We start from the raw sequence: 14,863 nt of genomic DNA on the forward strand, positions 1-14,863 counted from the left end.
AGTGTCTGAGACCAGATTTGAACCCAGGTACTCCTGACTCCAGGGCTGGTGCTTTATCCACTACGCCACCTAGCCGCCCCAGGCCTCTTATATACTCTTAATATACAGGGCAATTAGATGGGGTCAGTGGTTAGAACACCAGCCCTGGAGTCAGAAAGCTCTGAGTTCAAGTCTGGATTCAGATACTTCATGTTTTCTAACTGTGTGACATTGGACAAGTCACTTAACCCTGATTGCCTCACATCCAGGGCTGTATCTAGTGGAATTTATGTAATAACCTTGAAGTGTAAATCCAGATGGCTCCAGAGAAAGTGAAGCTGCTTACTTTGCACAGTACCCCCTCATTCAAATCCAATTCAGTGCATGTCATGACGTCACCTACCTGATATCATGAGCTTCTTTGAGAATGAAGGACAAACATCATCATCAATATAGTGATATTATTTTTTCTTTTTTCTTGCAATAATACCCATGTATGATCTTTTTCATTATTTTAAAATCTTTTTCACTTTAAGAAATCTTGAAAATCAATCCTGGAACGCCTTTAGAATTTTGTCACCTCCTATATAGATTTCTGATATATTATGGGTCAAGTCCATGTCCTCTTCTTGATTTCATTTTAAGGACTATTTCTACTTAAACACATAGCAGTGGGGTTGTTTAAGCGTAGAGCTCAAATTTTCTGGTTCTGCTTTCATGAGAATGTTTCTATAGAAATGTTGTAAGTCCTTTCTATTTTATTTCTATTTATTTTTCTCCTTTTTAGTTTCATTTCTAAGTTAGGGATGATTTAGTAGCAGGTCCCTTCCCCATCCCTGCTTTTTGCTATTTTATAGGTGATTGTACGAATAATTTTAAATCATTTTAAATATATGTTTGTACTAATATTTTCAAATCATTCTTTAAATATGAGTTTGTGCTGTAAACTGATGTTGGCCTTGGCTGCAATGCCAAAACTGGGGAGATCAAATGTTTTCTGGCTATGGATTCCTTGTTGTGGCATTTAAAAAAAAAATAAGAACTTTATTTAAACTTATTTAAGAAGGAAGGATTTTCAGATCCAATATCACTTTCATCATCTTACCTAGATTATTGTAATAGCCTCCTAACTGGTCTGTCAGTTTATAATCTTTCTCTTCTCCCATTTTATGTTTTCACCAGCTCTCAAATTATCTTCCTAAGACACAGGTTTGACTGAGTCACTCCTCTGCATTAGCAGTGTGAGTAGTTCCTTCTTGCTGTTAGTATAAAAGAGAAAAATGCCTCACTTAGGTATTTAAGCCCTTCTATAACATGGCCCTCTTCTTTCTCCTCTCTAAGGACTCTACATTCTGGTCAAACTAGATTTCTAAGTGTTCTCTGAACTCAACAGTTTTATCATCACCTTCATGCATCAACACAAACCTGAAATACATTCTTTCTTCATCTTTGACTTTTTAGAATCCTTCATTCAAGGCCCCTTTTATAAAGGAAATAAGCTCCTCAACAAAGCCTTCTCTCATTCTCCTAGTTGTTAGTGCTTTTTTCCTCCTCAAATTATCTTGTATTTTTTTTCTGTGTACATATTTAAAAGACAAGATATTGTCTTGGAAAGAATTTGGAGTGAGTAGAGATTTGGTTTGAATCCTACTTTTGGTTAAGTACTTTTATGCAGTACTTTTACTTGATTTCTTAAAAGAAGATTTCATCTTATTCAGGTTTGAGATTTCTGAGGTCTTTGATCTCTTTTATTTCTACATCTCAACTTTAATTCTTAATGTTTGTGTGTGCATGTACATATACATTGTGTGTGTGTGTGTGTGTGTGTGTGTGTGTGTGTGAGAGAGAGAGAGAGACTCCCCCCCCCCCCCCCCCCCCCCCCCGCACCTTCCCTGTGGTTAACTTTGTATTGTGGTTATGAAGATGTGGTATGATAAGGTCAAGTTCAAGAGGGAGAATGGTATAGGTATAGAGAGATAACCTTGGGGTCAGGAACACCCAGTTTCAAATTCTGTCTTTGATACACACTGACAGTGATTTTGGGAAGAGTCTTTTAGCCTCTCTGTCCTCCAGACAAAACTCTAGGTTACAATGTATTAATTAGAAGGTTGATTTCTCACTAAAAGTTGCCTATTCCAATGAAATCACAGATCCAATCTAAAAAAGATTATCAAGGTACATAATGACTTGATTTGAAGCATTGTGTTCTCAGCCATTATATTTGCTATTCTTATGGATAGTTCAAGTGTCCATGTTTTCAGTGAATGGATGTTTTATTATGTACTCGAACCTAAGATGAAGTAAACTTTGTCAACTCTTTTTGCATACTTCTCTGTTGCTGGGACTGTACCTTAGAAGACCTTGTGCTTCCATGGCATAGCCCCAGACAGCCAAAGGTCACCAGGAAACAAATGCCACCTGGTTGCATCAGAATAGTTCTTTTGTGGAAAAAGCATAAAATATTATACCCTTCTGACCCTTTCAGATTTATATAGTTGATCTAGTTGAAAGATTTGATGAGAAAAGTTTGTATTTAGTTGCAAAGAAAGAAGTTCTGAACTTGGCATTTGACTGTAAAATATGGAGTTGAAGTAATAATTAACATTTGTATAAATTTTTTAAGGTTCACAAAGCACTTCACATATAGCATCTCATTTGATGTTCAGAACAGCCCATAGCTGTAGGTGAGATTATCATTTTGCAGAGGAGGAAATCAAACCTGAGAAAGGTTAGTTTGTGACTTAACCCTAGTCAGGTTCAATCCAGATTGAGCCCAAGTCAGTATGAAAATCAAGATCAGAGCACTGAGCTTTAAACTGCCTTACTTCTCGTAGCATGCTTATTAATGTTTATTCTTATCTTTAAAATGAATGTAATAATACTTAATAACACTTGCACTATCTCCTTTATAGGATGATTTGTGATAAGCAAATTAGATGATGTTTGCAAAAGCTCCTTGTAACTGCAAATCATTTGTAATTGTATCAAATCATCTCAACCATAAATTAAGCTGTTAATATATAGGGTATCCCAGAAGTCTTTGTGCAGTTTTAAGTTAACAAAATTTAAGATTGTACTAAGACTTTTGGGGCACCCTGTAATAAACACTTGACCAGCATTTATTATTATCTGTAAAATGAGATTCTCTCCCCTCTTTCATTTCTCCTCCCTCCACCTCCACCCCTTCAAGTCCTTTCCAAATTTACCTAGAAAAATTGGAAATTTAGTAGGTTGTGGCATAGATAGGAAGATTCTATCATCTTTTTATTTGAACAGTGGTATAAGCAATTTGGTATATAATAATATATTTAATTTTTTTTCTAACTGAAAACAAGGCACCAGAAAGTGGAAGGGCAGTTTGGTATCTACCTGGTGCTAATTATGAGAAAAACTTTTTGTATATTGTCCATAGTCTAATTGCACAATTTGAATTATCAGAGACTTACATTATTGCTTACTGGTGATAGCTTCTTTTATCCAATATTTGGGTCTAATATGATGTATGAAAGTTTAGAATTCTTGAGAAATTTAACTTTTCTCCATTTTAAAGACAAAGATCACAAAATAACAGCAGTGTATTTGAAGATTTTCATGGCAGTGTTATAATAATTTTTTAAAATCACAAGTAGCCTAAAATGTTCAATAATGATTAGATGTGTTATATTATTACAATGAAATATAATGAAATTAAGAGTATAAAGTTTAAAGAATACAGATTAAAGAAGTCTGGAAAGACCTTTATGAAATGATGCAAAGTGAAAAAATTAGAACCAGTAGTAGTATTGATATTTAATGTTTCTAATGCAGCATTTAAATTTTTTAAAAAAATTATATGATTTAAGTTAACCTAGTTTTGACTTCTCCTTTGTGCATGCTGAAAGAGCTCTAGCTGTTCTTGATCATTAGCTAATGAGCAGGGTGGGGAAAATGTATAGGGATCAATGTATCACTTAGATTGTGACCCCAGCCTGTGATTGGCATGAGGGGGCCAGGAACAAAGCCTTTCAAAGTGCACAAAAGACCTTGCATTTGGGGATTTCCCCATCCCTCTCTCCCTTCTTGAGAGGTGTGCCATTTTGTTAAGATATCTTAATTAAAAAAAAAAAACATTTTAATCACACAAAAAAACCCATGATTTGAAATTGAAAGGGAACTTAAAACTTGATGAGATCTCAAAGGTCATCTAGTCCAATACCCTCATTTTACAGGTGAGTCAAGTAACTTGCCCAAAGTTTTGGAAGTATTGAGAATCAAAGGTTAAATTTGAACCTGATTCCTTTTACTCCACAGACACTGTCCACTGTCCAGAATAATACAGTTTCACTAGAGTGTTACAGAGTAATACAATTTCTTTCATTAGGGTAGGATTTAATATAATTTGTTTAGAGCTGGGACTTCAGAGGTCATTGAATCCAACCCCCTCCAACAACCTCTTTTGTATTTCTGAGGAAATTGAGCTACAGAGAGGTTAAGTGACTGGGATTCTAACAGATAAGGGACAGTTGACATAGGAGTGAAATTCAGTGTAGTAGCTAATGAATGTTTTCCAATCCAAAGAAAATATTTTTTATGATCTAATTAGCAAAATGCACAAAATTTAGGTATAAATAGTGTATTCTGATAATGAATAGTGAATGCATTTTTTTCCTGTGAAAAAGTTTATATGTTAAAAACTAAAACAAGACTAACATACAGTTAATATGATTGAGGGATCAAAGCCATCATTTTAAGGGTAAATTGAGGGAGAGAGAGATGGGATCAGAAATTGAGCTAGAGTCTAGAGGGTGGTGAAATTATTCTAGAAAAATTTTTTGAAACATTTAGCTTTTAAAGGAAAATTTAAGAAAATTCTGCTAAAATAGTTATTCCATGTATTTTGAAGGGTAATCCTTAGCATATAACTTAATTTAACTTTATAATGTTTTACCCTCCAAGGAGCCTAACTTGTGTATACAAGTACACAGGTCACACTTTCTCTGACTCTTCCAGATTTGAATAGTCCATAGCTCAGATAAGATTAGCAGCATAAAAGGAAAGCAGCTAGATTTGGTAACTAATTACAAATGAAGGTCATTTGTGTTTAAGGGCATTTTAAAATAGAGGCATTAAACCTCACTTTTATTATTATTAATATTTATATTTATTATCCCCCATATAATCAAGTGAAATTTTGAAGACGATGTTACTTATAGTAACTGAAATCTTTGAATAGGTGTGGTTATAACAGTATGAGACCAATCTCTATGTGTTTATAAATTTTTCTTTGTAGCAACTCTTTGAAGAAATGTTAGCAAAAGAACGAAAGAAACCTTAATACTTTCACAAATTCCATTTGATGAACACCAGCTTGGTATTTTTTTTATATATCCTCTGTATAATGAAATAAGCTTTCACTTAAAAGAAGCCCATGGCCTTTTGAAGGTGCTTAATTTTGATACTGCTCTTTTATTGCAGAAATGCTGAGCCGTATGTCAGAAATAGCGAACACTGTTCTGCAGGAGTTATCAGGAGATGGTGCTGATGGTGACATAGTGGGGCCTTCAGATCTAGTGAGTAGTTTGTTGTTTTAATTGTGAGCTAATAAGATTCATTCTCATTGCTTTTTGGGGAAGACAGAATGTAATAGGTAAGGATCAGGGGATTCTTACTTTTGTTTTAAGAACTTACTAACCTTGGGGCAGCTAGGTGGTACAGTGGATAGAGCACTGGAGTCAGGAGAACCTGATTTCAAATCCAACTTCTGACACTTAATAATTACCTAACTGTGTGACCCCATTGCCTTGTTAACCCCCCCCCCCAAAAAAAAAATTCTCCCTCTTGGTACTTCTACATGACAGGTTAAGATTTATACAGGTATAGTTAAAGAAGATAAGAAAATCATAACTGGACAAAATTCTGGATAGAGATTAAGAGATCATTCTAGCTATGTGGTCTTCGTCTGGTTTTTTAAAAGTAGAATTGATAACTTTCCTTATCACTTCCTCTGTATTTCAGAGGAAATATTTGGAGTGATAAATGGAGAAATCAGATTTTTATGTTCCTAATACACTTTTGCATTTACCCTTGTATTAATGTTGTTGCTATTATTTTATGTCATGTATTTGTTAACTGATACAGAAGGGATCTTTTTATGTTAACATAATATGAGAAGAAATCTGTTGAAATGGGAAGAAGGAAGGGTATGGGAGTTTGAAAAGGAAATTAAGAACCAAAAAAAAAAAAATAGGAAGGAATGAAGGAACTTATATTGGAAATTAAAAGTGTGTTGTCCTACTATTTTCTTTGTTTTTCCTTTGTTCCAATTGTAGGAACGAACACAAGAGCCTGACATGGCAATAAACAATGGAACAAATGAGGATATTTTAGAGCGATTGGCTCATACAGAACAGTTGGTGGTACAGCTGAAGGATATTATTCGAGAAAAAGATAATCAGTTACAGCAAAAAGATGTTGTTTTAGAGGTACTTTTTTTTCCCTTTCAAAGTATTTGATAAAAGAACTATAATTCATTTTGGCTCTTCTCTGTGCCAATTAAAGATAAATACTGTATTATGTTCTTTCTCCAGCATATGAGTGGTGCCTAATAAAATTTACTATCATTAAGTACATTGTCTTTTCATTTAGCCTTGTTATTCTCTGGTAGGAAGAAAGGAAAGCTGCAGACATGAAAATGACAAAATTGAAGCTTCAAGCCAAAGCTCGATTAGCCTCCCTGAATAAACGTATGGAAGAAATGAAGGCACAAGTAGGGATGGAGTCATCCCAAGAACCTAAGTCAGAGAAACGGCAGCTCCCTAACAAGGTATGGGTGAATTGAGTATAATAAATATTTTCAGTGTAGTAATCTTCTGTGGTGTCAGAATATATAGCATAAACTTCAGATGTTTTATTGTCAGGAAAAGGGCAGGTAGGTGGTACAGTGGATAGAGCACCAGCCCTGGAGTCAGGAGGACCTGAGTTCAAATGTGACCTCAGACACTTAATAATTACTAGTGTGTGACCTTGAACAAATTACTTAACCCCATTGCCTTGCAAAAACAAAACAAAAAACAAACAAAACAAATATATTGTCAAGAAAAGACATCAAACAGGACATCAAAATTCAAGACAAATAGAAGTCATATAAAAAGCAGGTTCATGAAATACCTACTTTTAGATAATAGGTAGAACAGTCTTGTCTCCCCCAAGAGGGAAAGAGAAAGAATATGAAGAGAGGAGAGAGAAGTTGCATGATTATTGTTGGGAGGGAGACCCTGCTATGGCATGTTTTGATAAATTTATCTTTAGATTCCTAATTCTGAGTCTTTTGTAGTAGCTGAACTTTTAGACTTTGATCTACAGTAGAGTTGTTTCAAATAGGAGAATTCCATTTGCCATTGAACTTAACCACAGATACCACCGTGGTTAAAGGCAGGGTGAGGAGGGAAGAGCATGTCATCCTTTAAGGACATCCTTTGAGAACACTTTTGGAAATCCAGATCTCTACCCCTCTGTCAGAGAGATTCATCTAAAAAACTAACAGTCTTGGGCTACATTGAGAGACTAAAATTTCCAGTAATAAGAAGGTAATAGTTCCTCTGTACTCTTTCCTTCTCATAGTTCATGTAGAATATTGGATTCAGTTCTGGATTCCAAAGACATTGATAAACTGGAGAGTGTCTAAAGAAGGGCAGTTAGAATGGTGGACCTTAATTATATGTCATATGAGGTCCAGTTCAAGGACCTGGAGATGTTTAGCATAGCTCTGTGAAGACTCAGTGGGCGTATGATAACCAGGTTAAGATATATGATGGGCTTTCATTTGGAAGAGGGATTAGGGCTGAAAGTTGCAAAGAGAAAAGTTTAGGTTCTTTTTTTTTCTTTGTTTTCTTTTGTTTTTTTATTCTCATTTTGTACAAATTTTTTTTACACTAATAAAATATTCTTGTTTAAGAGTAAATGAAATACCCCTCTCCCCATGAATATAGACTTGCCTGAGCGATAAAGTAAAGGGGAGAGAAAAAAATTAAAATTAAAAAAAATAGTAATAATTGTAGGTATGGCCAGGTGGCGCAATGGACGAAGCACCAGCCCTGGAGCCACGAGCACCCAAGCCCACATCCAGCCCCGTAGACCCAACATTCACCCAGCCATGTGACATGTAAGCCACCCAATCCCCACTGCTCTGCAAAAACCAACCCCCCAAAAATAAAATAGTAATAAAAGTAGGGGTGGCTGTGTGGCAGACAGAGCATTGGCCCTTGAGCCAGGAGCACCCGGGTCCAAATCTGGCCTCAGACACCCAAAGATCACCCTGCTATGTGGCCCCAGGCAGGCCACCCAGCCCCATTTGCCCTGCACCCTCCCCCAAATAATAATAATAATAAAAAATGTGCTTCAGTCTTTGTTCCAATACCAACAACTCTGTCATGGGTGGATCACATTCTTTATGGTAAGTCCATCACAAAAGTTAATTCCATATTTTTCCAACATTGCCATTGCTGATCGCAACTCCCTCCTTTCTTATTTCTCCACTACCATGTACTATATTTTCTCTCTCCTTTCACTCTGACTCTGCTGTAGGGTCGCTGAGTGGCGCAGCAGACAGATCCCTGGTCCTGGGGCCAAGAGGCCCTGATCCCCCATACCACCCCCTTAGGCCCAGAATCCACCTGGTCCTATGGGGGACAGGCCTTCCAATCCCAGCCCCTTGCAAGAAGTAAAAAAGAAAATGTGTTATATCTGATCACTCTCCTCCCATGGTCCATCCTCTCCTCCTTTATTCACATCCCCACTCCTTCCCCCTGCTCCTCCCCTTCTTACTCCAGATGCCTATACACCATTGAGTATATATGCTGTTTCCTCTCCTAGCTACCTCTGATGAGAAAAATCTTATTATATGAAATATCTTGGTCTATTCCCCCTTTCCTTTTTCTTTCTCCCATTACATTTCCCTTTTTTTTCTATTGACTCCATTTTTACACCATATTTTAGCTTCAAATTCAGCTTTCTCCTGTGCTTCAACTATAAAAGCTCCCTCTACCTGCTCTATTAACTGAGAAGGTTCATATGAGTATTATCAGTGTCATTTTTCTATACAGGAATACATGCAGTTCATCATCATTAAGTCCCTCATATGTCCCCCTCTCCTCCAATCTCCATGCTTCACCTGATTCCTGTATCTGAAGATCAAACCTTCTGTTCAGCTCTGGCCATTCCAACAGGAACATTTGAAATTCCCCTGGTTCATTGAAAGTCCATCTTTTTCCCTGGAAGAGGACATTCAGCCTTGCTGGGTAGTTGATTCTTGGCTGCATTCTAAGCTCTTTCGCCTTCCGGTATATTGTATTCCAAGCCCTATGAGCTTCCAATGTAGTTGCTGCTAAGTCCTGTGCGATCCTGACTGCAGCTCCATGATATTTGAACTGTGTCCTTCTGGCTGCTTGTAATATTTTCTCTTTGACTTGGGAGTTCTGGAACTTGGCTATAGTATTCCTAGGGGTTGGTTTTTTGGGATCTCTTTCTCGGGGGGATTGGTGGATTCTCTCCATTTCTATTTTGCCCTCTGCTTCTAGAATATCAGGGCAATTTTCCTGTAGTAATTCTTTGAAAATGATGTCAAGGCTCTTTTCCTGATCATGACTTTCAGGTATTCCAGTAATTTTTAAATTATCTTTCCTAAGTCTGTTTTCCATATCAGTTGTTTTTTCAATGAGATATTTCACATTTTCTTGTAATTTTTCATTCTTTTGGTTTTGAAGTATTGATTCCTGATTTCTGGTAAATTCATCAATCTCCCTGAATTCTAACCTTTGTCTGAAGGATTTGTTCTCCTCAGAGTTTTCTTATCTCTTTTTCCATCTGGCCAATTTTGCTTTTTTAAAGCATTCTTCTCCTCCATAACTTTTTGAACTGTTTTATCCATTTGACCTAAGCTGGTTTTTAGCATGCTATTTCCTTTAGCATTGTTTTTGGATTTCCTTGACTAGGCTGCTGACTTCATTTTCATGTTTTTCCTGCATCTCTCATTTCTTTTCCCAGTTTTTCTTCTAACTTCCTCATTTGATTTTCAAAGTCTTTTTTGAGCTCTGTCATAGCCTGAGCCCAATTTCTGTTTTTTCTTGGAGTCTTTAGATGCAGGAGCTTGTGCTTCCTGATCTTCAGATTGAGTGTTTTGATCCTTCTTGGGCTCATTTGCAAAATATTTCTCAATGGTGTTCCTCTTATTTCTCTGCTTGCTCATTTTCCCAGTTTCCCTGTTTTGGGGGTGCTTCCTGAGCTTTTGGGACACTCCCACAAGGGTCTTAGTGTGTGAGGCTCTGTCCTCCCTCCTGGTCTGTGAATGACCATATTCCCCCCCCCCCCCCCCCCCCCCCCCCCCCCCGCCAAAGGGCTGAGGTGGGGGGGGCCCTGCTATGGGGTGGGGTCTAGACTGTGGTTAGAGCCCCAGAGTCCTGTTCCCCTCAATGGGCTCATGCCCTGGGGGTTCCTGCTTACTGGCTCTGCCTGCTGTTTCCAGATCTGGGCTCCAGATCAAGCTGCTTGCTGTGTGCCCTGAGGGCTGGGCTCCCCTGCTGTTCCCCCAGTTTGTGCCCGGTGCTCCCCGGGTTGTAGGTCAGGAGACTCTCCTGCTGCTGTGAGCTGGGGCTCCCAGAGCCCTGGGGCTGCCTCCAGGAGGCTGAAGTTCTTTCTCTCTGGCAGGCCGCCCCTCCAACCCTGGGCAGCAGAGCCTTTCCGCTCTTTTCCAGGTTACCTTGAGTAGGAGAACTGCCTCTCTGAGTCCCTTTGTGGGTTCTGTTTCTTGAAAGTTTAGTTAGAGTCCTTAGTTTAGAAGTTTTCTCAGAGAGCACCTGAGACTTGATCCTTTCTTGTCGCCATCTTGGCTCTGACCCCCTAGGTTTGATTTCAGTAAAAGCTTCTGATAGTTTCAGCTGCCAAAAATGAAAGGGTTTCTTCAATAGAAGATGAGTTAACACTTCTTTTTGGCAAGGCAGTGGTGTTAGGTGGTTTATCCAGGGTCATATACCTAGATGATAATCTGAGGTCTGATTTGGACTCAGGTCCTCCTGACTTCAGGACCAGTGCCCTATCCAGTGCAACATCTAGCTGCACCAAGTCAACCTTTTTTTTTTTGTTGTTAATCTTTAAATAGAAACTGGAGAGATATGTTATGGTGGAAACTCTTAAGGCTAGATGACTATTCTAGATGACTGCTGAAAGCCCTTTACACTCTCAGTTCTGCAATTTTGGATGTCCTTTATTAAGTCACTTAGGTGTGTTTTAGATCTTAATACATTCAGTACAATAAAATCTGCAAAATATAAGTATCTGGAGGACCTCATCATCTATAGGGAATCCCTCTTTAACTTGAACTCTGTAGTAGACTGCCTCCATTATTCTCAAACTCATTTGAGAAGCGTATATCTGCTTTTTATTGTTTGCTTTGTATTAATTATCAGAGGACTTTTGAACAAAATTATTCCTATAATATTTTTAAGCTACTTTGCATAACTAACATATGCTTGAGAGTTATCTTAATAGATTATATATATACATACATATATATATATATATATATATATAGAGAGAGAGAGAGAGAGAGAGAGAGAGACTGATGATTTGCTTTAAAAAGTCAGATGGATTTTATTTTAGTCAGTGAAAATATTAGTATGGAGGGATTGTTTTATTCTTTTCATCTCTCAGTTGTGTGATGGTAAAGGTATAGTTTACTATGGAATATTGAATTTGCCTATTTCTCTCTGAAACCTTGGTAAGTGTAGTCCTATGCATTAGATCTTTTTTGTAGCAGTGGGAAATTAGGCAGATAGATTAGTAACTAGTGAAGTTTTTCTTAGTCACCTCTTTTGGGTAATATAGTCTGAGTTTTTTTTTCTGCACAGTTAGTATCTTCCTCTCTTTCAGTTACCTTGAGAATCAGTCCCTTTATACCTTCAAAATTGTATTCTTTCCTTTTTTTGTTTATGCATGTTTAGTTCTAGTTCAACTGATTTTCCTATCTTATGTTTCTTTAGTGCCATTTCCATTTCTATAAGAAACTTATCAGAGACTGTAATTTTCGTCCAAATAAGGGGTTTCACTTTCCTTTATGGTGGTAAAAGTTATACAGTGTTTTACAGATATTTTTTCTTCTTTTGTCTTCTTGTCATTTTTTTCAGTTTCATCTTTAAATGTCCTGGGTGTGACTTGTTCTTTTATCAAGTTTTACCAAACTTTCTTTAAATATTTTTTCTTTCTATGACTAACTCTAATGTTGTGCATTTTTTTGCATATTTGTATTTGTCATATTTCCACTCTCAGATGAAATTTCTTGAGAACAGGAAATGTGTCATAATTATCTTTTTATCACCACTGGGAGTGCCTACTACTCATAACAGATATTTTAATAAAAAAATTATTATTGTTTGATTGCATAATCAGTAACAATTAACTTGAGACAGAATTGTCAACACAATCATAATTTAATAGTTTGTTAGATATTTTATATATATAATATATATAATTAAGAAGTTATCAAAGTAACTTGGAATCTTTGCTGCTATGTTTGGGGAAAGTTTTATGAAAGTTTTATGACTCTTGAACAGAACAGAGAATCTGGACATTTTTGGGAAAAGAGACTTTCTAGTTGTGTTTGGTGTAATGAATGGCTAGGGTTGTGGGAATGTAGATAGGCAAAGTATGATGGAGAATCAATACATTTATTTGATTAGAACTTTTAGGGGCAGTTAGGTGGCAGTAGATAGAGCTCTGGTCCTGGAGTCAGGAGGACCTGAGTTCAAATATGAACTCAGACACTTAATAAATGCTTAGCTGTGGCCTTGGGCAAGTCGCCTCACCCGATTGCCTTGCAAATTCTCCCCCTCCCCCCCCCCCAAAAAAAAGTTTTAACAGAAGATGAGGATAGTTAAGTAAGGCCAGCATAGGGCACAAATAGGTTTTTAATTTTTGGAGAAGCCTAAAATCATAGATATTTATATTTTGATTTAAGTGACTGTTATAAGGACTTAAGAAAGGAAGTAATGATCAAAATTAGGAGGGTGAGCCTAGTTGCTGTATTCTAGAGAAATTGTAGGAGACAGAGAGCTAGAGCCCAACTAGGAATCTACTATTATGTTTTTGATATGAAATGATTAGTTCTGAGAAGGGTAACAGAATGAAGAGGAAAGGGTGAATTCAAGATTTATAGAGGGAAAAACTGATATGTCTTTGAGGAAACCTAGCAGGTTGTGGTGCATAATAGGTGCTTAATAAATGTTTATTGATTGGTTGGTTGGTAGAATAGATTGTAGAATAAATGGTGTAGAGCTAATGAAGTTGTTTTGTTTGTCAGTTATTTTATGTCTTTCTGTTTCTTTAGTGTGACACATCTTCTAAAGAAGCTCAGATGGAAAGATTTGAAGTGCTGAAACAAAAACTCCAGGAGAAAGAGGAATTAATTAACAGCTTACAAACCCAACTCAGTCAAGTACAAGCAGAGCGAGTAGCAGAGGTAGGAATTAAAGTTACCATCAGGCTAAGGGCCAAAGTTCAATAAACTATGTTACGGCAAGGAAATTTCAATAGTAAGTTTCTAAAACTACAGGATAGTGATATTTCTATTGTGCTGTATTTCTGTAATTGAGATGAATTATTTAATTTAATCCTTTGGCATTGTGATTTATTTAAGAATTAAAACATACAACACATTTTATAAGAATATATGAAGAAGAATTTTATATTGTTCTTATTGCCCCTTTGCTGGGGAAGCAAACCAGGTACATGAATTGGTATTTAATAAATGATCTAGACTTGAGGTGTCAGATTCACTACAAGGCCTCAAAATTTCCAGTGTAGTCCAAACTAGATTAAAATGTTATTGGGAAATGTTTAAAAAACAAATAAAAATGCAGTATGATATACATAATGTTAATTTGTGTTTTTCTAAGTTAATATGCCAGCTGCAGCATTTCTATTTGAGTTTGATATCATTGATCTAGACAGATTTTTTGAAATTCAAATGGAAAGAGCATTAGGATAGACATTACTGATTTCATGATGTAGAAAGAGGCATCTACCTTGGGCTTTGAAGGATAGAATAGATTGTAGAACAATTGGCAGAGAATAAAGAAGTAGTTTTGTTCAAATCAAATCAATTATTTTGTTTTTTGTTTCTTCAGTGTGACACATCTTCTAAAGAAGATCAGATAGAAGAATTTGAAATGCTGAAACAAAAACTCCAGGAGAAGGAGGTTGTAATTAACAGTCTACAAACCCAACTTAGTCAAGTGCAAGCAGAGCAAGCAGCACAGGTAGGAATTAAATTTTTGAAAACATAAAGGATGGTTGTATTTCTATTGAATTGAACTGAATGGCACATTCCTGTATTAGTAGGTCAGAGAGACTGGTTAAAATGTTTGAGACTCTGGAAGTTGAGTACTCATGAAAGATGAAGGTCAGAGCACCAATCTGATAAGCATATAAAAATCAAAAGGACAAAGATAGTAGAGAAAGACTACTAGATCATAATTTATGCATATAGCAGCTAGAAGATTTGTAAGCTTTGAAGGCCAAAGGTGTCTATAAACAAATTCTATAGGAGCAGAGGCAAGGCAGATGAAAAAACTGTAATGTATCAAGGAAATTATTCTAATAAAGAGGCTGGTTGTTCTACTCTCTGTTTTCTTTCTCTCTCATGCTTTGGTGAGAGTCCTGGTGTGGAGACTTGCAGGTGATAAAGAAAATAGCTGTTAGTAAGATGAGGAATAGGGAGCAGATGCAGTTCCTTTACAAGGTCATTCTCCTGACAATGAGGCTGAATCCATAACTTTCGGTCAGATTGTGTGTTGTCTTAAATGACTGCCTGAGGAGTTGGGATACTGTTTTAGAAAATAAAAAATAATAAAAGATT

General features: G+C 36.6%; 1 protein-coding gene across 7 annotated transcripts in view; it reads left to right on the forward strand.

The window, feature by feature from the left end:
* GOLGB1 (golgin B1) overlaps positions 1-14,863 on the forward strand; it is an 85,082-nt gene that overhangs the window by 5,851 nt on the left and 64,368 nt on the right. For 6 of the 7 annotated variants that reach the window (XM_074214627.1, XM_074214630.1, XM_074214631.1 and 3 more), the window contains exons 3-7: positions 5,434-5,528; positions 6,288-6,440; positions 6,623-6,781; positions 13,334-13,465; positions 14,133-14,264. In XM_074214627.1, the coding sequence (XP_074070728.1) occupies positions 5,436-5,528; positions 6,288-6,440; positions 6,623-6,781; positions 13,334-13,465; positions 14,133-14,264 (669 nt within the window). In that variant the 5' untranslated portion in view covers positions 5,434-5,435. Of the gene's footprint in view, positions 1-5,433; positions 5,529-6,287; positions 6,441-6,603; positions 6,782-13,333; positions 13,466-14,132; positions 14,265-14,863 lie in introns of those variants that run through there. The other variant, XM_074214632.1, reaches the window with a different exon arrangement.

Source organism: Macrotis lagotis, chromosome 1 (assembly GCF_037893015.1).
Source record: "Macrotis lagotis isolate mMagLag1 chromosome 1, bilby.v1.9.chrom.fasta, whole genome shotgun sequence".
Taxonomy (NCBI): Eukaryota; Metazoa; Chordata; class Mammalia; order Peramelemorphia; family Peramelidae; genus Macrotis; species Macrotis lagotis.